At 40.2% G+C, this 26,800-nt stretch overlaps 2 protein-coding genes across 13 annotated transcripts in view; both read left to right on the forward strand.

The window, feature by feature from the left end:
- The first annotated feature begins 54 nt into the window (after window positions 1-54).
- On the forward strand, window positions 55-19,017 carry LOC132335416 (transmembrane protein 180-like). 9 transcript variants are annotated; one of them, XM_059861964.1, is made up of 8 exons: window positions 55-137; window positions 3,420-3,594; window positions 4,390-4,433; window positions 5,337-6,027; window positions 8,936-9,090; window positions 10,540-10,623; window positions 11,685-11,828; window positions 16,852-19,017. In XM_059861964.1, exons 1-8 carry the CDS (start codon window positions 70-72, stop codon window positions 16,982-16,984), a joined length of 1,494 nt encoding a protein of 497 aa, XP_059717947.1. In that variant the 5' UTR covers window positions 55-69; the 3' UTR covers window positions 16,985-19,017. The 9 variants fall into 9 exon arrangements, 8 of the variants coding, with proteins under 8 accessions (XP_059717947.1, XP_059717950.1, XP_059717945.1 ...); XM_059861967.1 differs by having other exon boundaries at window positions 89-137; window positions 3,416-3,594; XR_009488660.1 differs by lacking the exons at window positions 55-137; window positions 16,852-19,017 and adding exons at window positions 145-362; window positions 9,784-9,901 and having other exon boundaries at window positions 3,416-3,594; window positions 11,685-11,738.
- Window positions 16,856-26,800, forward strand: part of METTL9 (methyltransferase 9, His-X-His N1(pi)-histidine) — a 23,600-nt gene continuing 13,655 nt past the window's right edge. Inside the window, exons 1-2 of one of the 4 annotated variants that reach the window (XM_059861975.1) lie at window positions 16,856-17,034; window positions 26,590-26,780. In XM_059861975.1, the coding sequence (XP_059717958.1) occupies window positions 16,987-17,034; window positions 26,590-26,780 (239 nt within the window). In that variant the 5' untranslated portion in view covers window positions 16,856-16,986. Of the gene's footprint in view, window positions 17,035-22,788; window positions 23,067-23,104; window positions 23,543-26,589; window positions 26,781-26,800 lie in introns of those variants that run through there. The other 3 variants (XM_059861974.1, XM_059861973.1, XM_059861976.1) reach the window with 3 other exon arrangements.

Below are 26,800 nucleotides of genomic sequence, written 5' to 3' on the forward strand. Positions count from 1 at the left end.
AGAGCCGCCCGCCGCACAGATCGAAAGGAGGCTACACCAATCATAAGGCGAATTCATATCAAGCGGCCAATGAGAGCGAAGAGAGGGCGGGCCCGAGGAAACCGCGCCCCGCGATGCGCAGCCTCCCGTCAGAAGAGGTGGGTCGGTGCCGCTGGAAGGGGCGGTGGTCGCCGGTGCTCAGGGGCGTTGAATGCGGGGCGCGGCTGCTGAGGGATGTCGGCTGCGGCTTGTGGCGGAGCAGAGCTGTCACAGGCCGGGTTGGGACAGTGCGACTTGGCATAGGGAAAGCCGAGGCTCGTTGTTGCCTCGCGTTGGGAACGCTGAGGGAAGAGCCTGTGAGGAGGGCCCGGCGTGGCGTCCAGGTGCGGGCCGCCTCTCCGCCGGAGTGCGGGAGGGGAGGGCGGAACGGGGAGCCTGCAGTCCGCCAAGGGCTGGCTCCATCGCCGCACCTCGCTCGAGCGGCCGCCGCTCGCTCTCGCCTCTTCGCCGCACAAGGCGGAGAGGGCCGTGTTTACTGTTCAGGGACCTGCTGAGAAAAACGAGCGTAACTTCCCCATTCTTAACAGAGGAGCCCTTCCTGCGAGCGCCCCGAGCCCCGCGCCTGGCCGGAGCGCGGCCCCGCAGCGCTCGCAGCGCGGGCTCGGCGGAGCGGGCACCGGCCGGTGCCGCCGCCCGGCTGCCTCTGTGAGCACCCCCGAGCGTCTCCCCTCAGTGCTACCCCTCGGGACTAGCAGCGCGTTTATTCTGGTTTCCGTCTTAATGTGGTGCAGTCACGTCAGAAGGATGAGGAAGATCCTTGTGTCCAACCAGTCTGTCAGGGCTGTGAGCATTGCACAGCGGTTTGGGACCCAGAACGGCAGAGCAGGATGTCAGTGCGCCTCAGGCAACGTTTGCTATTATCTCGGAATCCACTTTTCTTCTTTAGACTCTTGCTCTAATTTCTCTTAGCAGTTGTCATTCTGCTTTGGGAGAAACGCAGGTAATGTCACGGTACATCTCACTGGCCTAGCAGCCTGTTCTTTCGGCCTCTGAGTATTAACACAGTTGTAACCACTAGAAATTTCTGAAACCGATTTGCCTTCTGTGAGTCACAAAATGTGCACCAGTGCTTTAACCTGCTCAATATAAAGGCTGACTATTAAGAAGAGGGAGGGGATGCTCATGCATGATTTCATTGTAGTGCTATTAAAGGGGACATCTGGGGAAGGAAGTGTGGTACCTCAACTTCTAATTGAACCTATTTCATAAACAAGGTGCATGACTAGATGTACCAATTAGGGTAGAGTTGTGTCAGATCCTGCATATTACTATTAGTCATAGTACTAGAGATCAGTTCGTGCATTGTTTGAAGATTTTTGTTGAAGAAATTTCAAATATCTTTCAGATTTTCTTAGGGGACCATTTTTTATTTGTGTCAGAAGGAATCGAGTCAAACAATTTAGAAATGACTGCTGGTGATGTTAGTGTGAAGCACTTTTATTCTTGGTGCTTGTGGAATTTGAAGGAAAGTTTCTCAATTCTCCATTTTGAAAACCTGTGCAGGGTGCTCCAGGCAGAAATAAAAGGTGAAATGTCTACCTTTCCAAAAGCCCTAATATCCACTATATAAATAATTTCATTAACTATATTTGTGAAGGTTTGAAAGAGCAAGTGGCACTTGCCAATAGCATACTCATTGTAATGACTTTCATATTAGTATCACACTTATTTTTAAAAATAAACATTTCAGTAACCTTTTCTTTCATTTTAGGTTTCTCGGTAAAAGATTGCAAAACCAAACTTGGTGCAAAAATGCAAAATTTTATCCCTTGAAAATGGTATTGTCTTAACAGGTGTAGAAAAATAAGTTTGAAGATATACATTGTGGTCATTCTCAAATATTTTAAAAAATCAGTCATATTCTCAGAAATAAATTGGCTTTAATGAAATGAATCCTAGGGTTCCAGTTGTTGTTTTCTTAGCTATAAAATGAAGTTACCTACTCTTTGCATCATGTTTCTTATCACAGCATCTTATATATGCATCCACACTTTATTTGCTCTTCAAGAGTTCATTTCCCATGGTGGGGGGATGGAAAAACTGCCTGTTCCTTCTTCCCCAGTCCCTACCTGATCTGTGGCTTTTGTGGGGTCCTTGCCGGGTGATTGGGAAGTTCCTCCCTTCCTGCACAGCAGCCTCTCTTCAGCCACCTTGTAAACCACAGGAAGGCTGGAAAGAGCCTTGGCTTTCATTTCCTGTTTCTTCCATGGTTATTTTTATGAGTTCAGGGAGCTGCTTCTAGGGCTGCTGATCAAGCAGATATTCAAAGTAGGTGTTTTGATGAATATGAGAAAATTGCATTTATGGTAAAATAGTTGATATGCAGAGGAGCAAAGTGTGAACTATTGGCATAAAGCAGGTTGTAAAGCTCTGCATAGTAAGGCTGAAATTTCAACTTGAGGTATCAAAATTAATAGCAGACAGCTTCCTTTAACAGATGTAAAAATGAATAAAGCCTCAGTTAAAAAACAGATACCTGGGAGTAATTATGTATTTGGCTTATAGAATCAAGTATGGTCAAGGGCTACTTTTAGGTAGCTGTTAAACAGCTTTAAAAGGTAGAGGTTCCCTGGAGCTGTCTCCTTTCACGGCATAGATGCTAAGATAATTGATGGAAAAGATCAGCATCTTAAAAATTTGTTGGTTGAATATCTGAATGGTAAATTAAAAAAAATCTGTATTCTTGGGCTGAATCTGTGCTATTTCAGCATACACAAAATGGTGTGTGTGCTACTTGTTATGCTTTGTTTACATGCACTCTTCCATAGCATGAAAATTTTAATTTAAAGGTGTTTTGTTTTAATTTTTTTATGGTTTATTAGGTGAAAATATTGCTTCCATGACTTCTCAACACTTAGTATTTTAAAATAGAAGGGCAAAACTTGGTATTTGTTTTGAAAGAAATATTCACCTACGTGCATGCTGCATTTGACATTCATAGCATTGGAATACATAAGGAGTTGAGTCACTTCATTCCGACACAGTCCATAATTTTAAGAATATATAACTAGCAAGAAAGATCTAAAATGTATTCAATTACTTTGAACTCTACACCAAGATGAGTCTTTGCAATAGCAGGTTTTTAAGTGGAGTCTATACATCAGTTAGGAAGGGTTTCTTTCAAATTTTTGTCTACTTGTTCCGTTGACTTTGAAATACTGATTATACTTAGAAATGTCATCTAATAACTTATTATTTTGGGCTCAGTGTCTTATCACTCAGTAAAATGTGTTTCTGATTTTAAAAAAAAGGAAGAATGGCAGCATTTTCCTCCAACAGTGTATTTCTGCACCCTCTGAAACAAGCAAATCCCCCATGTTATTTTAATTTGGAAACTTATTCTACTAATTGTTGTAATTCTCTTTTGTAACTTGAGGAAGAAGAGAGCTGTACTCTTGGAAGATGAAGACTCTATGGGGAATTCATGCTAATGCACTGGCATATTCTATGACTACCTTAGGTGCTGGAATGATGAACAGCATTTTTAATTTCTACTACGTTAAGCTTTTCCTAAACCGATACAAAATTTCAGAAACAGGATTTCATGTAGCACAGGTACTGTACAATGGAATATTTTGATAACCATGTTGTGCTATGCATCAGTGTTATTATAACGAAGTGATCCTTTTAATGTCAGATTAATTTTGGAATAATTGCAATTAATTAGCAGTGAATTATCTTTGACTTTAGTTAATCCATAAGCAATGGAACTTACACATAAAGCACATCATTTACAGTCTGTAGAGTAAAAATCTCCAGACTTAATTGCTGAAAAGATTTTTGTATTTGATAGCTTGAAGTAATTTTCTAAACTGATTTTGCACCTCAGCTCCATAGATAAGTTTGACATTAGTGCTTTCCTATGAACAGTTTAAGTACTTAAATACTGCATTTATCCTGCAAGTCATTATCCATGTGAGTAACTCACGTTGTAAATGGTCTCCTGAAAGTAATGGGCCAGCTCATGTTTTGAATTAACTTACTGTGAGAATAATATCTGAGCTTTGCAGGATGAAAGCCCAGATACATAAGGTTTTGAAAGAGTGGAGTCTTAGAGACAGTTTATTTCACATGTAGTTTGTCACCTACCTACTTACTCAATCTTATTTTTTCAAAATTTCTATAAACCTATGAATACCCATAAGAATTTGTTTTAGAGTCTGTTTTGGCTCTAAGAAGCTGTTACTAAGATCTAAGTAGCTGTACTAAGACTCTAAGACCTGTTCTACTCTGAGTAGCTTTTCTGTGTATTTATTGTCTGAATAGAGGTTTCTTTTAAATTAATATGCTGCATTTGCATAATCTCTGTAGAAGAATGACAGTAGTGACAAATCCCCTTGTTTGTGGCAGGTTGTGTTTATGATCTGGAACGCCATCAACGATCCCCTTTTTGGGTATGTGAAAAACACTAATCACTTGTTTTTAAAATTTTAAAAGTAGTAATAAAATGGTTATAAAAATAGTAATACTATTAGAGTAATAATAATGTGGACGATTTGGATTAGGACAATATGAGACAATAGAAACAAAGAGTTATGGGCGTCCAGGTACCTTTTTCTGGGCAGCATAAGCCTGAAAAAGGATACACGTTAACAGAGGATTGACCCTTAGCCTGTTGCATATTCATACATCTCATACATGATGCATAAATTCCATTCAAATACAGGATTCTGTCTGGTCAGTGTCAACTTCTTCCTCATAATCCTAACAGTGTCATCCTGCTCGAGTGAGGCGGGAAGAAGTTCGTTTCTCCTGATAATGGAGCAATAAATTCTCTTTCTCTGAAATACTGAGGTGTCCTGTGACCGTTATCTCAGTGCGAGCCCTTTCTTTTAGGAAAAAAGTATCCTACATAGCATAGTTTCTATTTTAACATTTTGTTATAACCTAAAACTATATTTAGCACACTACTTAATATGTCGCTATACGACAGGAAACAGCACACACCGTGCTCTCAAGGTGAAGAAAAAGGGAAGTTTATTTTCTGACTCCAGCATTTATAGTTTTCCAAAAGTGACAATGGATTGGAGGGTGACAGTGCCAGCTCTCCAATGACACTGGACAAACTAACAGTCCATCAAATTTCTCCTCCTCCGTAAAAGAATGCAAAACAATAAGTTATTTACAGAAAGTGTGTGAGAAAATTTCCTACAAGAATGTAAACATCAGAAGGCTTAGAAAATCTTAAAAAATCAGGGCGACAAGAATTAATACAGCATTACTTTCTAACACAACACACCCAATGTTCATTTTAATGTTTGCAAAAAGCCAATCATAAAATTTGCTTTTTTTCCCAGGTACATTCAAGACAACTCCCGGCTGAAGTGCTGCGCGCGGCGCCAGTTCTCCATTCTGTACGGAGCCCCTCTGTACGGCCTGGCCTTCCTGCTGCCCTGGTTCCCCTGGAGGCACTACGGGGAGGGCGACTGGCTGAGCAGCCTGCACCTCATCGTCGCGCTGTGCGCCTTCGACGGGCTGCTGACCTTCGTGCTGCTGGCGCAGTGCGCGCTCTTCGCCGAGAGCTCCAGCAGGCACGACAGCAGGCTCCGGCTCATCAAGTACAACCAGGTGGCAACGCTGCTGGGCTCCACCAGCGTTCTCTTCTGTGGGCTCGTGTCTGATAATATGGAAAACTTTGGGTATTTCCAGGTTTTCACTGTTTTGATCGCAGCGCTAGCGACGGCTTGTATGTGTTGCACAGGTAAATACAGCACGAGTCAGTATGAGCAGAGGGAAATTCGTACGGAGGATGCTAATCTGGAAAACGGTGATGGAGCTTTCTCCTTGGCCTCAGTAGTTTCATTGACCAAACAGATCATGACAGAGAAGAACTTTCTATGTTTTGTAACAATGAACTTCTTCCAAGTCTTCCACCTAGCCTTCTACAACAATTTTATGATGATCTTTGCGGATAATCTTATTCCTAAGGATGTCCTTTCTTCCTCAGTAAGAAGTATCATGTATGGAGCAGGTTTTATTTGTCCTCAGGTAGGTAGTCATGCTTTATTTCTGAACAGGAAAACCTGGTGTTTTAGTAGTTCACAGTATCCATTTAACATTTGAAAAAATGCTGTATTTGGCATAAGGCATTTACCAAAATGAGTACTAAATCTCATTCCCCAGTGCTCTAGAAGAAGAAGGTACCTCAGTGCAGGCTGATCAAGGGTAAGAGGTAGAGAGAGCAGACAGAAAGGCTGGTGGAACATGTGTTTGAAACAATGTGAGACTTGAGTAGGCAAGGAATGAATGTTTTGTATCCTCCAGCATTTATAATACCTAAGCATAAAGGAGTGAAAAACATGGCCAAGATGAAACATTTCTAAAGCAAAATATTCAGAATTCTGAATTTTGTTTTGTTTGTTTTCCAATACTGTGTATTAAAAATGAAAGACTAAGCTCTTCTTCAGGAAGTTTCTGAAATAAAATGCTCAAAATACCAGAAAAAAATTATAAAGTATGAAAAGCATTGTTAAAATATGTGGTATCTCAGTCATGGAAACCAAACAAAACTCTAAATAGCTGCTTTTGGAGAATAGTTCATTCCCATTTATTTTGTTGATTGGTCTCTTGGTCAGCAGTATTTATGGGGAAGAGACATCCTTTTAAGAGCCCAGTCAGGGATGAGGGGAGGAATAATGAACTGAAAAGAGAAAGAGAACCCAAAAGAGTAGTGTGTGAAAACAAGCAGCAAAAGTATATCCCACAGAATTTGACCATATGTCTCAGCAGCAAATTAAAAATTCCTCTGTTCATTGCCTTCTAACTTCTTTCTCTAGATCTTTAAAAACTTTTTCTGTGTTTACCTGTTGGATGCTGAAAGTTAAGATACTAAAAATATGAGTATTCTGACATTCATCATAGGTGCTGATGGTGTTGAGAATTTTTTAAAATCAGGCTGTTATATTCATTAAGTTGTAATGGGTTTTGATAAGTAATATGTATAAGAAGATAAATGAAAATGCAACTGGAATTCACAGCTCAATTTCAGTTCCCATTTGGGCTTTTGCATATAAAACATACAGATCCTGAGCATACCTTCTGTTCCATAACTCCTAACTATCTATAAATTCAACTTTTGTCCTTATCACAGGTTTAATAGTTTTGGGGTTTTCCCCTGTACCTAAGGCAGTTAGGTAATGAACTTAGGAAACAAATCAGAAGCTACGGAAGTTAGGAAAGCTTAAATAATTTTACACTTAATATATAGCAATCACTTTTATTGATAAAATCAGTGTGACAGTGTGAAAAGAACAATCTTTCAGGAAATGCATCCCTCTCTGCTCCCCAGAGACTCTTTGTCTAGAAGGTCACTGAACTGTGGAGGGTTTGCTGTGACCTTATTTTTCTCAGGTTTTCTCCCTTTGAGCTCAAGAAACAATAAGAAAATTCTCTGATGGCAATGTCCTGAACTTCACTTACTGGTAAAACACCCGACCCTTGTAAAATAAAGCTCCTTTTAATGAACTCTGCTTCAGTGGCCTCTGCTAGAATTCAGCTTCTGACTTAGGTTCCTTCTAGTAGTGGATGTGAGGAACACAACCTGCCCACAAGGAAAATGTTGCTGTAACATAGACAAACAACTTTGAATTTGCATCATTGTTAGTATTTTCCTTACAAACACACAGTCTTAAAGACGTGCAAGTAGTGAGGAATTTTCTATGTCATAAGTACTTCCTGAGACAGGGTTATTTTGCAATTACAGGGAGACAGGAACATGGTGTTTACAATAGCAGGCATTACATGATCCTTTAGTATTTCTAGTGGAGGCACTTTTCAGCAAAATACCTGACAACAGCTGGGGGAGGAGTATGTTTTAAATTTCTTATAACAAGATATTTTTCTTATACCACCTTTCCAGATTTGTTTTACCTCCCTGATCAAGTAGAAATCTTGAGCTTTTTATACAATAGCATTTGCCATGGTAATCTTTGTCTGACCGTAGCATCCTGGTTTTATTTGTTATGTTAAAGCAGTTCAGTGTGGGAACAATTGTACAAGGAAAATTCTTTCCTGTTCTTCATCTGAATATGACACGTTTCATCTCTGTAACACAGAAGGAGAAAATGTGGATTTTTATAGAGATCCACAGATCTTTTATGTATATTTGTGACAGAGACGAGGACCATGAACATGTAGATGGTGACAAAGGCCCATATAATAAAAAGCACAATTCATTACAGAATGTCCTATTCCAACTGAAAAGTGAGGAACAATGTAGAACCTAAATTTTGTTCATACTATAATCAGCACTTACTATAATTTTCATGAGTTAGCCAGTCACTAGATGCTCGGAATCTATTCCTTGCCAAGATTGGCAAAATTAAAACTCAGCCATGCACAAGCACTGGCCTCTGCCTTTCTCTCCTTGCTAGTGCAGCCTCCAACTTGCTTAGTTAAAGCTGTCCTGGTGAGCTTGCTTTGCCAACTTAAAAATTGTGCTTGATTTCTATAAATGTCAATGAAAATAGTAATATTAATGAAAAAGCAATTCCTGAAAATACATCTTTTCAGCAGTTTCATGGCAAGATGCTTGGTTTACAGTTACCATACTGCAGAGCTAATACTTCAAGGGATATCAAAAGTAAAGATCATGAGCATTAAATAATAGTTAGGCATTGTGGGGATCTTTTTCCCTCAGGATCTAGCAGTTCTCAGTGGCTAGTTTTTCAGTGAAAGGAGACTGTACATAGTAGAAGTGGCATAGAATGAGCCAGTAGAGAGTTGTCTTTGTTCAATTTCTATTTTTTTATTTTTTTTAACTTCTTAGGGTCATTGTTTGCTTTTTCTTTTCTTTAGAAGGTATTAATTTTGTCAGGTCTGTGTTTTATAGCTCTGCTAATGCTGAGACACTATACTGTACCTTTTCATCTTATATGTGTATATATTATCTTTTCAGTGCCTTGTTCTTCTTAGTCATGCTTTCTTGAAGAAGTTTGGTTATTACAGAATCATCTTATTTTCCTTTTACTATGAAGGAGTAGCTGCTGCTGTCATGTGTCTTCTAGGGCAAGAACACTATTATCTGCTGGCATTTTATGTCACAACAAACATGTAAGTCAATCCACTCCCCTGTTCATAGACACAGCTGAAATACTTCTAACAGAGCAGACACTTGCTTTTATTTACCATGAAGTTCTGCCTCTGCTTTCATGGTTTTCATTCTGTTTCACTTACCAGAAAAGCTGAAACTCCAGTTACAGCTTTTTTTTTTTTTCATTTTATTTTGTTTCAGCTTTTATTTTCTGCTTGAAATAAAAAAAAGCCTTAAATGCAAACAGCAATTATGGTTTGTAGCCACATGCCTCCAGTCACTTTAACCTGAGATGCAAGAGAAGGAGAATCTCATGTTTTCCACAGACGTGGAAGAGCTCAGCAGAGGAAACAGTCTCTCTCCCCAGGGACTGTTTGCTAGGAAAGCTCAGAGCTCACCCTGGGTTGCAGGAGCCCTTGTGTGCTGCACTGCAGGCAGATCTGGGTAGCTCAGGTGTCTGTTGGGTAACCAGCACTGAGCCCATTCCCACTGGTGCTCAGTGTAAGATGCCAAGCTCAGTATTTTCACTTAAGTATGTAATGATACATTGAAAACTTATTTCAAGATAAAGAGCTGTTTGGATCAGAATGCTGTTACAGCAGTTTGTTTTTATTTCTTCATGTTCTCTTTCATTGTTGTCTTTCTCCATGTTCTTTCCTGCCCTCTTTTTCTTCATCTTTCCTTCCCCACCCCATTTTCTTTCTTATTTTCAGTATTGCAGTCGTGGGCTACTCTAACACTGAATTGTGTGAACAATAAATTGAATTTCGTTATCTGCATGTTTTAAATGATGAAGATCTGTTTTGATTTCTCCAAGAAAAAAATTCTGAGGTACCTAAAGACTGTATGTTTAAAGTGCTAGTTGTTCAAAGTACCTTGTTAGTAAAAGCTCATCACGCCCAAAATTGTAATATTTTAATTTATTGTGTCATTTGGCTGTTTGTTAACAATCAGCTTTGTATGTGTGTGTTTCTATATGTGTGTTGCATATCTATAAACATCTATGTCACTGTAAATACAGATCTAGGAATGCATGTAAACTATTCTTTCTGTTCTAATTCTTCCACCTTGAAGTTTATCTTCCACATGGTCGTGTCTTTTCCAGACTTCAAGAGCAAATTTTCAGTTTCCCCTTTTTCTGAGGTGTTTCTTTTCTCCTAATCATTTTAAATGACATTTACTAATAATGTAAATTTATTGTCAAAGTGTTCACGACCTTTTACACCAATGTCCAGCAAAAAAAAGAAGAAAACTCCCCATTTTTAGGTTTGCATATTGATTTCTAATTCTCAGCTAAGAGTAGATCTGGTAATGCTTTCAGATAGATCACCATGTTTTAAAGAACATCTTAGCTTTGTGTGTTTGCAGAATATCAGTGTTGGTGTGTCTGTGTTTGAATGTCAGTTACAATTTCATTATAAAGTAAATATAAGAACCATAAACATCTAAAATATTTTGTTTTTCTTTAGGGTAATTGTACAAGCTTCATTTAGCTTGTTCAATTTGCCTTTGGCAGATATTGTTGATGCAGATTTAATAAAGCACAAGAGGAGGTATGTCAGTCATTTTTTTTAAGCATGCTGTTTGCCTTGTTGCTCTTTGGTAATAAGTTGTGTCAAAGTAAAGACAGTAAATGATCTGGGATCCTTGATACAGAAGTACTTTTTGTGAGAGCAGCTTAGCATAACTGAAGATCAGAACTTGAGTAAAGTTTCCTGCAGTTCTTTCAACAGAGTCATTTAGACAGATTATTAGGTAATTTCTCTTTTTTCTTATACTATAATATAAGCCAAGTCCTTCCAATTTTTGTAGCTTTATTTTTGTTAGCTTCATTTGAATTACTTGGTAACTAGATACATCTGTCATCATGTATGGAATTTTCTGAATGAGGCCTTTCCAAGATGGAAAAGGTGTTAAGAAAAGCTTTGCCTATGCTAGGTAAAATGCAGGTTTCAAAGTCTAACTGGTTCCTTTATCTCCCTGAAATAAAAGTGATAAAACCTGCTACAGAATAGCATATTGCGACTCATTGATCTTTTGGATTTTTATCAAAGTGCACAGAACTTCCTGTTGGTTCAATCAGTTGCTATGTAAGTGTAGATTCACTCCTGTTAAAGAATTTGCCCCTCAAATCTGTTGCTTTCATGAGGAAAAAATTACCTTATTTTCTGGGCTATGCATGCAAAATCTTCAGTTGTAATTTATTCTCCATGCACTGTTCAGTCTAATTTAACTTCAATAATTAATCAAAGTGCACAAAGTTGAATTTAAGTACAAGTCACTTCAGAATTAGGGCCAAGCTGTGTCTATGTATATGTGTGTGTCTGTGTGTATTTATATATATATATATATATATATATATATATATATATATATATATATATACACTCATACACACACCCCATAGAGGTTTGTAATCTTCAATTTCCAAATAAATTTAAATTTCATTATTAGAGTAGATCTGCTATAATGTGTGAACTAGATAAATCTAAGGATCATGATATTTAGCATTTGCACATTAACAAGATTTCAAGCTTTTTAAAATCACAATTGTAATTAATACACTAATAAGTTTGTGTTGTGCATTAATTTGTTTTTTCCCCAAATATTTTAGATTACCACTTTCCTCTATGGTTTTTGGTACCAATGCTTTATTTACCAAGCCTGCCCAATCTTTGGCTCCAATGGTTGTGGTTACAATACTAAATCATTATGGATATTATAACCTGAATAATGTACCTGGTCATCCTGATATGAGGTGAGTTCAAAAAAGATGCTTTAAATCTTAGAAAATAACATTAAACACTCCTGTAATCTAAAAATTAAATTGATCAGCAATTACTTTGCATCAACTGCACTTCAAAAACATAAACATTTTAAAAATATTTATCAGTTGTTTTTGTTTGTGTATAAGTTCAAATGTTTTTTAAAGAGTAAATAATTTATTAAACAATAGCCATGAGGATATCTGCCTATAAAAGCAAAGGATACCTTTCATCCCTTGGCTTTTTGCAATAAAAGAAGAAAATGTTTGAGATCACTTAATAGCTCTTATTAAGATACATGTTGTCCTGGCATCTGCATTTTGTTTACCTCATAAACCTACTTCCTTAAATATATAATATAAAATGTTAATCAGATTTTTTTTTGTTGTTGGTTTTTGGTTTGTTTGTTTGTGTTTTTTTTGAGAGAAAGCAGTATAATCACTGGAGGGAGAGACTTTGCCTGGAGTAGGAATGTAACATTTTGGCTCCACCAGACCTTACCATTCTAATGCTAATGATTTCACTGCAGTCCCTGGAGACCTTAATACACCATAAAGCTGTGGTTGCTGGTTAGTTGGACATGTGTGGGCTTTTATAAAAATAAATTAACAGGGAATAACCACACTGGAAGGGTCACAGGTTGTATTTATGACCATCAGGAGGAAGTGGCAACATAAGGAATAACTGACGTCAGGGCTAAATGGAAAATTCTGTCCTGATTAGGATTTACTTGAAGGAACAACATGAATATCCTGAGAGCTACATAGTTCTCCTAAAATTTTAGTAAAAACCTAAAGGAACAGATAAACACAATTTTATATGAACTTTTGTGGAGATAGCTCCTGAGGGAGAGAGGTCTGGTTATGAATCATATAAGATTAGGAGAACATTCCATATTTGGGGAATTTTCTAAAAAAAAAAATGTATGAGGACAAGCATGACATAAAAGAACAACAGGTGGTCTTCAGAAATGCATCCAGACAGAAGCAAAGGCAGTTTAAGTTTGAGGCTATGTGTGAGAACAGCTTATTTTAATCCTTTCTGTAGATAGCCAGTGAGATGATGTGCAGAGGACATGAACCTCATTATAATGTCAAATAAGATGAGTGACTTTTGCAGAAGAGTGGTGGGTTGAACTGGATGTGGATATGAGAGGGCTGAATATATTCATCTTGATGATTCAGAGAAATTCAGATTTGAAAGATAAAAACTGCAGTTCTGATCCCTTTCAATCAGAGAAATGATCCCTTTGTGGATGGATTTTAAATCACAGTAGTGATAAATCTTTTTTGCCTGGTAAATAGCCCCTGGACTATAGCAACAATAAATATATTATATAGAGGTTGAAATACTTGGAATGCTCAATCTATAAATCCTGTGTTTTCACTTGAGTCATGCTGAAATTTTATTTATTTCACTAAGGCCAGGAACAGCATAAAATGCACAAAGCTGAGATTAGTGAATCAGAGCACCTGAAATATATATTTCTCTTGCCCATCCTTTCAAAAATAATTTCTTAAATATGAAGCAGTTTGCTTGTGCTTCCTTTATGTTTGGTGTGTGAATGGGTTTCCTTTGCTTGCAAATGGAGTACAGGGTTGATACACAGCCCACGAAGACCAGAAAGCTCCAAGTTGTTTCTAAGGAGTCAGTTTGCCCTTGGCACTGTTCTCAGACCATTGACTGAGCTAAAACTACTTATATATATATTAAAAACCTATTGGCTGATCTCATATTTCAGCCATAGGCAGACAGTTAAAATACACTTGCCCCAGGACCAAGTTGTTTGAGGACAAACAGAAATTAAATACAAGAGATTGTTTAAAATACACCCGAACTGTTTTGGGGAAAAAAAGCTTTTCACACTTGTGAATGATATAAAATGAAGTGTTATGACCCATACCAATACAGTCTCAGCTCTGTCCTTCCTCCTTCTTCAAAGCTGGCAATATCTATTAAGTGCTTTGGAAAGCATTTGCTTTATTAGGTGTAGTGGCAGTGAATTGTGGAGATAGTACAGAGGACCCTTATTCTGCATTAAAAAAATGTTTGGGCCCTGACCAAAATATGTCTGAAGAGTTTCCAGCAGTGTTGTTTACTGGAACAAGGCAGAATATGCAGTCTATACACTATTTGCTGCATTCTGAATTATTTTTAATAATTTATTTTACTAATAATTATTACTTTTTCTTGAACTGAGAGTTAAACTGTAGCAACAATGATGGAGCAGCTAATCTTGGAAAGCTCCAGGCACAGTAAGGACATAAAATCATCAGTAATAGCCAGCATGGCTCCCCCAAGGGGAAGTGATGCTTGGCCACCTTGATAAACTTCTGCAGTTGAATGACTTGCCTGGTGGGCAGGGGAAGGCAGTGGAGATTGCCTGCCTGGGCTGCATTCCTGATGACCAGGATGATGGGGCAGGATGGACCCTCAGGAAGTTTGGGGATGACACAAAGCTGGGGCTGTGGCACGTGCACAGAGGGTCACACTGCCATCAGGGGGATCTTGGCAGGCTGGAGAAATGGGCTGGAATTAGACAAAGTCCTGCAGCAGGGCAAAGGTGATCCTTCCCCTCTGCTCACACATTGTGCCACATCCTTAGGAAGTGTGGTCATTGCACAGAAGTTAAGCACTTTGTCATGGAAAGTGGTTTTTAATATCTTTACCATTTGAGCAATGCTTTGCAGAATGGAGTGTCCTGATTTTTCCTTTCTTCCATCATCATAGCAAAGCAGTATGTGCCCTGTATGGCTTGAGATGTTTTTTGTTCTGGTTTGGGTTTGGTTTTTGTTTTTGGTTTGTTTTTTTTTTTTTTTTTTTCACTTTGGCTACATTTTTTTAACTTTGCTATGGAAAAGATGCCTAGTTTAAAACTCCCTCTTCTGGAGAGCCACTGCAATTACCACCAGCTTCTCTTGAGAGTGCTTCTCAAATTCGTTCTTCAGAATAAAGTTATTTGGCAGCAATTCTTCATTATGTATTGAAGGTACTTTAAACTGTCAGTGCTTTCATATTGAATTACTGAACTACCTGACATTCTGTTCAGAGTGATTTTACGGCTGTTTAGTGAAACATTGTATGTTTTATTCCTGTGTGTGCAAAAAAAAGGTAGATGTGGAAATTTCTGAAGTTACTTGTTCAGCTGTAATTGTGATAAAATCCAAGATCTGCTCTTGATTTATCCCAGTCCCTTAGTGAAATATTTTCCCATTCCTTGTTTTATGTATTATATTTTTTCATAATTCCTGCAATAACTTAAGGTTTTAGAGTACAATAGGTAATATTACTTTCTTAAATCAGCATCATTCCAGTGAAACCAAACCAGGCTTGCACAGTGTGAGTGAATTTGCAGATGTTCTTTGTGTAAAGGTGGAATAATGTTAGCACTGAAAACTGCAATCCTCTTTAGTGTGCAGAGCAGGCCAAATGCAAGCCCCAACATCCTGTTAACTGTGTCTGAGTCCTGTTCTCATCATTAGGTGGGTAAATAATGTGTCTGTGGCCTCCCTGCTGGCACTGCTCCTGCAGTCCCTGGGGGCAGCTGTGCCAGAGCTGTGCGCGATGTGGGCTCCTGCCCCTGTAGGTGCACTGGGAATGCAGTTGGATCCAGGCCAGTAAACAACTCCAAATGGTAAATTATTGTCCCTGCCAATAAACATTGGCTATGGACCAGTGGCCTGCTAGTGAACATTTCCAGCCACAAATGCAATTGCCCGAGTGATTAAGTGATTCACTTGTGAGCCTGTGGGCTTTTGTTTTCTCCTGTAGCATTAGCATGTACATGATTTGAGATAAACTGTGCTCATTTCTGAGCCTGTGTCTGTACTAAGGACAGAATCTAGGCTTTGTTGGAGGTTGCAAACATTTTTTCTGTTAAACTGAGCGAGACATGAGTTGATTCTTTCATGATTCAGAGAAGCTCTTAGGTTTTATTCAAAAACCTGCTCAAGGTTTGGGGGATTTTAGGTTTCTTGGACCATGTCCATAGCTGTTCTGTGAGTCTCTTATCTCATCCCTGAATGCTAAGGAAAAAAAATTAGAAAGGAACATAAACTGCCTCATGGAGACAAAGTTCATTTAGGGGCTGTTTCTCAGCTTGAGTTGACTTTCCTGATATTTAAGTAATTAGAATCCCATAATTAACAGAATGCAAGTAGATAATGATTCCTACTAGACGAATGCCAAAATGCATGCTTTGAGCTGTCAGAAACCATACTGCTCATAAAAGGGAGCTCATTTCATTCCTGTATTTTCTTGCTTCATTCATATTTGCTGATGCTTTTATTTATTTTTCATTAGAGAAGATTTAAATGAGGAAAGGCCATGCATTCATTACAAAAAAAAACCAAACAAACAAAAAAAAAACTAGTGGTAATTTCACATTTATTTAAATTAACAATAATTAATTTTTTTATTCTTTCTATGGCTTATATTATCTTGTAATCATTTATTTTAAAACCAAATGAAATAAGGCTTGATATTCCAAATGGCCCTTGAAACCACACCTGAATGTTGTGAAATTATCATTATTTCTATCTAGCATTCAGCTTCTAAAACATCACACTATGTGGATAGTTAGAGCACACATTTCAACTCAAATAAATTACTTTCATGTTCAAATGTTTGCTTCCATTTTCTACTTTTCTTTCTCTTCCAAATTTTTCAGTCTTATTACAGCTTTTTGGATGCTGTGTTCTATAATTGGATGAAATTTACTTAAATTGATTTCTATATTACATAATCAGGAAAGTAGTGAACAGGATTTCTTAGGTTGCATTAAAATTAAGTCTTTCTATACTAATTGTCTGAATTCCTCCCACCTAGAGAAAACAATATATAATACATATCTGTATGTAGAATTAGAAAAGACACAAGATATTTCTATTTCTTTTGCTTAGAATTGACAGTACAGTAGCATGTCTTTGTTTATAATGGGAATTATTTAAAAATCACTTGTTTAGTGACCATGGAAGTTCATCCTCGTATTGAAAGCTGTGTTCTCATTTGTTTCAGCAGGTCATTTTTGGATCTCCATGATGCCATGTTCTACCTGGTCTGTCTGGTTCCCCTCTGCATTGCAGTCCTACAGATCCTGACCTGGACTCCCTTTTCCATCCAGAACAGCCACCTGGCAGCTCCACAGTAAATATGGAACCAGTGGTCAGTGCATCTCCTGCTGAACCACAAGAGAGTTCAGTAAGTTTTTCATGTGAGAGAGCAAAATTGCAAGATGAAACACAGATTGAGCTGTTTCATTCAGTCTCTATAGACCGTGACTCACATTCAGCCTTAGTTCTGATCCTATACAAGTTTTTCCCAGTTCATTTGCTTTCTGTTAATGGGTTTTATCCTTAATTACTTTATTTAAAGTAATTTCTGGTATATAATGATTACTGTTAACTCATTTGAAGAAAGGATGTGGCAGATCAGGGAAAGGGATCCCAACCCAGCACCTGGAATTCAAGGGAACTGTATTTTCTGAAGCCTACTGGTGGATTAATTTTGCCATACTGATAAAATAGCAGATCTCTGAAGTTAATATGGAAGATCCCAGTGGACATCCCTCATGGATGGCAGGGAGATAAAAATTTAGATGGTGTCTAGCTGGCCAGTATCAAGACAAATCTGACAGCTACCATGGGAAGAGCCAAGAGTAATTAACTATGCTGTGAAAGTCCATGTAAGGCTAAAGAATAAAAGGATTCAGATGCTGTTCAGTGTTGCTCAATATGGAAAAAGCTCAGTAAGTCCTCACTGGCTTTCAGAATCTCTGGTTGGTAGAAGGTCAGTGCAGTTTTCTGGCTTTAAATGGGAAAATAATTTTGAAGGTATCCTACAAATAGTGCCTCATACAAAACGTCATTGTGGCAAGGACAGCATTAGTCTGTGGATGTAGGGTTCAGCTCTTGGACAAATGTAGGCACACACAGTTACTAAACCAAGCTCTACCTGTTCAGTGGTGTTATGTTGGCTAACTCATTTGGTGTGGCTATTTAAGTAAATTTCTGAATCATCAAGTTGAAGTTAGTTAATTCCTGATTAATTCTTATCAGTTAGGATTTTAAATGAATCCTGTGATTTTTATAAAACAAAGGGGTTTTGACCAAAATTTAGAAACATTGAGTCCTCTCTTCATTTCACACATTGTAATGCTAAGACACATTAGCGTGTTTACAGTACTCCCATTTAATCAATATTATTCTTCCTCCAGTATATCCATGGTGTAATAGTGCAGTGATAAATACCTTTAGCATAATACAATCACTGCATTTTTGTATTTTGTTTTGCCTGGACAAACACAGTTTTAGTAGCACCTTTCTTAGGGAGTCCCACTTGAAAGTACAAGAGCATTGTGTGGATCCCAGCTTTAAAAGGCTGAGCGAGCTGGTTTGCAAGGCTCTACACTTACTGTGATAGGTAACTTGGAAGAGAAAGGAGTAAGAAATATAAGAAATGGCTTTGCCTTTTGGTGGACACCCAGCATAATTTAATGAATTAGTTTGAGATTTGAAATAGTTTGAGATTTGAAATGCTAGAGTTGAAAAAAACATTCATTTGTGCCTTGGCTTTTACATTTGTAGAGCAGAAATAACATCATTTCCTTGCCTTTTTTGATGTGTGAAGTGCTTTCAAGGCGATGAATGAAAAAGAGGGAGATCTTCATTAAATATTTAGAAATCCAAATGAACCCTTTGATAGAAATATGAAGATTTATGTTAAAATGTAAGAAGGCAGAAGTGTGGTGAAGTTTGAACTTGCCTTATCTGGTTTTTATCTGTCTTGTCAGAGACACTGTTGTCCATTTGCATTGTGCATGCTGACAGCATTATGTGCACATACATCATCACTTGTGTGCTCTGTGGATGGGTAAATACAAATACCAGAGCAGATGCAGCCTGTGTGTTTAAGGTTTGAATTTGAAAAGATTTCCTGCATTGTATGTATTTATTTCATGTCTGAAAGGCAGGAGCAGAAGTTGAAGGAATTTAAGTTAATATAATCTTTGATTCATTATATGAAACAGTCTTCTCCCTGACAGTTCCTTTAAAATGGTAATAACATTAAATAGTCTCTTTTTTCTTCATTGTTTCTATATTTCCTAAATTTCCCATGTTTATCCTATCTTTATAGAATATATATCTTAACAAATACAATCAAATAACGTTATTGTACCATAAACAGGGTTTGTTAGGTGTCTGTGTTAGTTATTTCTAATATTAAATTATTAGAATACAGTGTGCAACTGGAAGAGGACCATGCTATACAACAGGAAATCTAATAAGTGGTTTTAAGAGTCAAAATTACATCAAGAATTCATTGAAATAATCAGAATTATTTTTTTCTGGAAAATGTCTGGTAAAGTTACCATTAATTTGCTGAAATACGGAATGGAGTAAGGAGTGATATGACTCAATGCACTGTTTGAATAGGCTCTACAATCTGCTGCATCTCTAGAATTCCTACAGGAAAAATACGTAATGGAAGATTTCTAAGCAAGACAGCCTGAAGATAGGAGACATTAACTGTAAAATAAACCAGTTTAGAAAGAAAAAATCTGAGAAATACAATTCAAATTATTTAATATACAAAATGTTAATAATTTTCCAAATTTATTATGCACTATTCTTCCATTTGTCTGTCCTATTTCCCTTGCTATAAGGGCTGGAGAAATGTCTTTTAGAGCATCAATAGTCAATCCCAAAGAGTTCTGGAAGGGTGCTTTAAATTTGGGTGGTGGTCTTCCTATGGGAACAGAAGGTTGGCACTGTGCTGTGACTGACATTGCTTATTCTCCATTTCTCTGTCACCCACTAAACTTTGTTATCTTCTGCTAAACCTACATGATTGGTTTTGGCTGTGAATCAAGTAAAGGATGATCAAAGGCAAAAGTTCAGTGTCTTACAACAGCTGGTTTTCCTGCTTTCTCTCCTTATTAGCCAGCAGTATCTGAGCTTGAACTCCCACTGCTGGAAAAATGCCTCAATTTAATCTGGATAATTTAGGAGTGTCTAAAATAGTCTCATAACTGATAAAGAGCCTATAAGTGTGTGTATAGTATAAAATATGAAATGCTGTGGTAAGCTCAGAGGAGGAGAAATGTGATGCTTGAATCTCATTCTTAGAGTTTCTCTATAAATTCTGAGAATATGGAACTTAATACACAGAATGAATTTTATTTATTGAAAATCAATAAGCAGAAATGTCTGCTAGACTAAAAGGATGTTGTCCAATAGACACTAAAGAATGTTAGCCTAATATAGTAGTAATATAATATATGGTCAGTGATAGAGTGAAAATATTGAATAAATGACAACAAAGCATATTTAATTTTAAGTGAGGAAAAATGATGTTATGTGGAGCTTACATGCTCACTTCTGTTCTGATCTTGTAGAAAATGACCTTCCCAGTCTCCTGCTGCCCTGGTTTTGGAACTGCTCAGTAATTCATGAAAGTACTCTGTTGACATGGCTGGTAGGAATGTTTACATTTGAATACAGTTCCACAGCCTAATGGGTGCTGTCAGGAAAGACGAGCAGGAAGGGAAGGTACACTTCAGATAAGCCACATCTCCTCAAGTACTTGTAGGCACTTCCTGGCATCATTAGGCCAGCTTGTGGGGGGAAAAGGCTCAATGGTGCATGCGGGCAAAAGAATTCCAGCTGGTTTGGTAAAGGAACATTAAACTGGGACTGGGGGGAGTTGTCCTGAAGGTCTGGAGGGACCCACAACTGGGCTTCCTGGGTTACCTTTGGGGGAGAGGATTTCAGGTATCTGTGTTTACCTTAAAGACCTCTTTCTGGTAATCCTTCTTGCTAATGTTTCAGTAATAGAAGTTGTTTTATCACTGCATTTGATGCTTTCTGAAGGCTGACCTAGAACAGAGACTAAATGGAGTTAAAGAATAAAGTAGGGATTTATTAGGAGGCCTCAATAAATCCACCTTGGGCAGCACAGGAGCTCAGCCAGGGCGAGCCCTGGTTCACCCCAGGTGAACTCACAATGGTCACAAAATGCACGACCAGTCATGGGGTCTCTCAGTTTTATAAGTTCTGGTCCATTTGCATATTGGAGTTAATTGTCCAGTTACAGCTTTAGCTTATGAAGTCCCATCCTTCTTGTTTTTCTCTCTTCAGTCCACATTGTTTCTGCTCCTGAGCGTGAGATTTGGATCATTTGCCTTTGGTCCCCAGCTAGAGAAGGAAATGTTTTGTCTACCTGCTCTGTGAAGAGAGCTTACTCTCCCCTAAAATGAAGCTTAGAAATATGCACTAAAGCAATACAGAATCTGAAAAATATAAAAGCTAAAACCTGGCATCACATTTTATTGGGAAAATTGAGGATTCACACCGTAGACTACACAAGGCTGTGCAGCCAGCCCTGCCCCCAAGGCTGCTCCAGAAGCCAGGGGGGGCCAGCACACAGCAACAACGGCTGGGTTCAACCCTCTCTGGGTTTGGGACCTTTTCTGCTCCAGGGATTCAACTGATTATCGAAATTTTCCATCAAGACAAAGAAAAAATGCTCTCCAAATAGCGGAGCAGAAGTAGAAAAAGTGATTCCATTATTTCTGGGAATTCTTTCCCAGCACACTAATTGAATGACAAAGCTTGCTTACCCCACAGAGGGTTTGCTGAGGTTGTCCAGCAGTTGGTTACAGCTCCACCAGCTTATATGCAAATGACTATGGATCAAAATTATTACCTAAATATGCATGAATAGTGTGTTCTTTATGGCTTGTCAAGAGAAAAATATGCTGAGTATACAACTACTGCATCAGAATATTAATGACAAATGTAACACTGGGTAGGAATTTTGAAAAATGCCATTAAAACACACCCAGGTTGTATGCTAACAGTGCAAAGACAAAAGCTAGCAAATTTCTTGATTTATTTGGTATGCAATCAATTATCTGTATTTTTTTATGTGATAAAACCAAGATATGTTGCCCTGTGAACAACACGTAACTAACCTGAAGTAATTTTATTTACTGGTTTATAATATTGTGAGCAGATGTCTGTTTAAAAAGCAGCAAATTTATCTTTTGTCATTTTGGATTTTGATTACAAAGCTGTTTTATTCCTGAAGGGAAAAACTAGTCTGTGTATACAAATAAGAACAGGCGTGGAAAGGAGAGTCTTAATCCCAAGCCAAATAAAAATAGACCAAAAAGACATGCTAGCCCATCTAGCTATTGGAGAGGAAAAACCAAAACAAAAACAAACAAAAAAAAAAAAAAAAAAAACAAAAAAAAAAAAACAAAAAAAAAACAAACCATCTTCAGTGGAAGACTGTCTAAAGCTCTCAAGTCAAAAACCTTCCTCAAGGGGGCTAAACATCAGTGAAAATGAACTGCACACAAAAATCCTCTGGCAATATTCTGTCGTTGCTCTGGTTTTGCTGATTTCCCAGGATAGGCAAGGTTGGATGTGATCAGTGCTTGATCAGAGGAGGTTCCAAGTAAGAGCCAGGATCCCAGAGGGGTCTGGCTGCCAGTGCCACCCTTCCTAGGCCACGCAGGGGCTGGACCCCGCCATCAAACCCGCTCTGAGGGCTCGGCCCCGCTCGCTGAGAGCCCCTCACCAGCGAGGCTCGGGCCCAGCCATCAAACCCGCTCTGAGGGCTCGGCCCCGCTCGCTGAGGGTTCCGCACGATCGAGGCTCGCTCCGCGCCCCTCTGCGCACGCGCGGTTGATAGGGCGGCTCCGAGCACGTGCGCCAGCGCCGCCGAGGCGGCCTCCGCCCGCCCGCCAGCCCGGGGCGGGGACGAAGGAGGAGCCCGGCTGAGGGGCCCGGTCGAGCGGCCGCCAGCCCGCCCTGCCCGGCCCCGCTCCGGTTCGAACGCAGCGCAGCCCCGCCCGGCCATTGGCGAGGGAGAGGGAGGGAGAGGGTGTGCGCGCCAGGCCCCGGCGTGTCGCAGCGAAGGCGTCCGGGCGGGCCCCGCTGCCGCGGCGGCGCGTTCCGCCCGGAGCGTGTGCGCGGGCCCCGAGCGGAGCCGCCGCTGCCATGGAGCGGGGGGGCGGCGGCGGCGCGCGGGGCTGATCGCGCCCCTTCCCCATGAGACTGTGGCTGTGCTGGCTGGGCTGCTACACCCTGCTCCTGTGGGTGCTGAGGAGGACGATGTGGGCTGGCCCGGCCCGGTACCTGCGGAGCCCTTTATCCAGGTCCCTCTACGTGAATATGATGGGCAGCCACCGCCAGCCAGCCCCGGGCGCCAGGGAGAACCACCAGGTACAGCCCCGGCGGCGGCCGCGCTGCCCGCCCCTCCCTTCCCTCCCCTCATCGTTCCGGGCTGGGCGACGGGGGCGGCACAGGGACCCCCCCCGTCCCCGGGGAGCTCCGCCGGGCAGGGGCGGGGGGATCGGCGTGAGGAGCGGGGACCCCGGTGCGGGCTGAGGGGGCAGCGGGCCGGGCAGCGCAGACAAAGAGAGGGAACTCCTCTGTCCTGCGGTGAGAAAGTTGCCGTGCGCCCTCCCTGCGGAACGCGCCGCCGAGCGCTCCCGGGGCTGCGGGCTCGGGGGGCGCCGCGGGGGAGTCGCGGAGAGCCCGGCGGAACCGGCGCGGGAAGCAGCGCCTGTCCTGGCACCCGGAGCGGGGCGGGTCGGGGCCGGAGCTCCTCCCGGGAGAGAGGCACCCCGGGTTCTGGATGTGCGCCCCGGGTTCTGGATGTGCACCCCGCTTTTTCAATGCACACCCCCGTTTGTCCGGTGAGCCCTGTGAGAAGAGCGCTCCAGGGAAGTTTGCAGGTGGTGGTGACGGGGCTGGGTTTGTAATCACAGAGGTGTTTGTAATTAGTACCGGTGCATCTAGGGGAAAACAAAAAAAAAAGTGGGAAACTGAGACTCTCAGTAGGCCTTGGAGCAGTAGGAGGTGGCAGACTAGGAATGAGTTGTTGCAATGTGATCCCACTGCGATAAAAGGTTAGTGCTGTGTTTGGGCAGTGTGGCCACATGGGTCGGTACCTTGTGAAGTTAGGGGCTGTGCACTTGCAGTGCAATGGTTGTGTGATAGATTTCATTTGGAATGCGTTCAGATCCGCACTATGTTTTGGCGAAATGCTGCTGAAAATCTGACAGGAGTTAGAAGGGCTAATAAAAAGTCTTAGTGCAGAAGGAAGCTAGCAGCTTAATCTAGGTTAAATATGCAGAAGCGAGCTAACGAAGAAGATGTAGTATAAGCACTTGAGGACTGCTGTACAAAGGAAGACCATAATTCTTCCTGCTGATCCATTTCTGCAGCCTTCTTACTGCTCTGGGTGGGTGCTGACATCCAGAACCTTGTTGGGTGGATGTATCCCTGGAATTTAGTGCTTGTGGTCTGCTGTTGGGAACGTTCAGGACATAAGTACAAAGAGAAGCAAAATTCAGGTTTACGGGAAGAACTTCCTTCTGGTGAACAAAGAAAATCTGAAAGTCTTTTGTGTTGTTAAGAGCTGTAGTAGAAAGACAAGTCAGGGAAATGTGTTGTGGAGGTGCCTGTGTCATTCACAGGTAGATGGTCTGCAGTGGATAATCTCCATCTCTGTTTTATTTGATCTAGATTTTAAATGTAGGTATTGATTATTTAGTACACTTAGTAAGATTTATGGTTACTGAGTTTGTGGGGTAAGCAATGTTGCATGTTCAGACTGCTGGTACTTTGACTCTGCGGTTTTACTGACTTAACTAGTTGTATGTAAATTATTTAAAAGAAGTTTTTCATCCTTTTACTAATATTAGGCAAGAGATGCAATGTTTGTAATTTTTGTTGTAACAAAGGTCTTTGTACAGCAATCTGAAAATAGATTGACACACACTTTGTCACATAACTAGTGGCCTTTCATACGTTGTATGTGGAGGAAAACAAAAGCAGTTTCTCTTCTGATGAAGTAGTTCTGGAATTAAGCTGGTTTTCACCTTTTTTTTAGATTTGAAATTTAGAGTGGGGTTTTTGGGGGGTTGGGGTTTTTTTTCCGCTCTTTTAATGTGTTAGAATTTCTGTTACTCACCAGTGTTCTATAGGTAGTTGTCAATAACCTTATTGGCAAGACTAACCATGAGAGATCATAGTCATCGAATCACTAAGGTTGAAAAAGAGCTCCAAGATCAAGTCCAACCTTTGACCAAATACCACCATACCCACTAAACCACATTGAGAAGAAGAAATTGGAGATCTGTAAACAACACCTAATTTTTGAAAACAAGCTTCTGTTAAGTTGTCACCATCATCCTTCTGTCAGTGGTTATGTCAATATTTAGAAATTTTAAAGATGAGAATTGTAGGACTGTTGTTTTTAGTGTAACTGCAGGTGAGAGTTCAGTGCAGAACCCTGAGGTGTATGAGCTCAGGTGTAGTCATGCTGCTTATGGAACAAAGCCTCTGTTTCCCAAGGCTTTGAAAAGGTTTTTGTCTGGGTTGAAACTGGCAACACATTGCAAAATCATCTGAGCCACTCCATACCTGTTCAGTGGAGTGAGGCAGCAGCCTTGAGAGTGAAGCTGACACATCCCAGCCTGATCCTCAGCTTCTTCTGCTTCACTCTTGGAATTGGCTTCTGAAGGAATGGACAAAGTACACAAGCTGCTGCTTTAGTGGTTTTTCAGGAGCCACTAAGGATTCCTTCTGGGAATCACTGGCCTATGCTGATTTGTTTAACCAGTGCTGAGCTGCAGTGAGAAGAGACCTAAACTGGTGAATCAGCAGTTTTGGGGATCCCTGTGCCAGGCTCAGAATCTGCATTTCAGAGGAAAGGATCACTCAGTTGTTCTACCCACTGGTGTGTTTGAAAGTACAGTCCAGAGCCTGATTCTGCCAGAAATGCACCCATTGTGCAGGAGGTTTTCAAACCTCAGCAGTATGTTTGCTGCTCAGCTGAGGGGTCTTGGGGTCTCCCCTCTCTGCCTTGGGCCAGTGTTTGATGGAGCCCCTGCTCATGAATCTGGCATAGGGGCCCCAGAGCACTGTGTGCTCCCCTCTGCTGCTGGCCCTGCTGCTGGGAAGCTGCACACACTGCCATAAGAATCCTGTCCCATTCCAGTGATGACTGCAAGTTCCACTGTGCTGAATGCTGTGTAAACCTGCCTGGAGTGAATGTTCCTCTCCCAACAAGGCAAACAAATGTGATGGGATCAGGGTCTGAGCACATGTGTGTTAAATCTTTGGGGAGTTGCCCCAACTGGCAGTTCCTGTCCTTCCATGTGTATTTTTTACAAGGTTCTGCTAAAACTCTACATCTCACTTTAGGATACTTAAAGCTCCCTGTCTGCACAATGAGCACATGCAGCCAGATTAAGGAACATTATTGCAAGATTTAACGGGGAGATGAGAGGGTGTTGGCTGTAGAGAATAATTCTTAATGGTAGAAAACAGACACAATGGCATTTTATGAGAAGGACTGGCACCAACTCCATGTAAGTGTAGGAGAGTAAAAAATCATAGTGATATTCTTCATTAGAAGGAAATTTGAATTTTTTTAATACAACTTTTGCCTAGAGGACCTATGTTGGCTTTCTAAAGAATTTACCTTGTAGATCTCTTCCAAGTACAAGGTAATAATTAAGACAAAAATTAAACCACTATTTCTTAGGAAGTAATCAGTCCTCACTTTGTTACAATTCTAAGTTAATTTAATCCTGAAGTTTGTTGGAAAGACCATAGGAAAAGCTAAATTTTTGTATTTATGGAAATTGGTAATAGTTTTGTATGTATTAATTTTGACTACTTCTGGGTTTACATTGCTGAACTTTTAAAATGATCCTTTATCTCTTTTCTCTAGTGGTATGTCTGCAACACTGAACAATTGTCTGAATCCCTTCAGCCTATTTTTGTCCAGAGTTACCTTGACCAAGGAACACAGATCTTCTTAAACAACAGCATTGAGAAGTCAGGCTGGCTGTTTATCCAGCTCTATCACTCTTTCGTGTCCTCTATTTTTAGCCTTTTTATGTCCAGAACATCTATCAATGGGTAAGTGAAAAGCTGATCTT

Source organism: Haemorhous mexicanus, chromosome 17 (assembly GCF_027477595.1).
Source record: "Haemorhous mexicanus isolate bHaeMex1 chromosome 17, bHaeMex1.pri, whole genome shotgun sequence".
NCBI lineage: Eukaryota > Metazoa > Chordata > Aves > Passeriformes > Fringillidae > Haemorhous > Haemorhous mexicanus.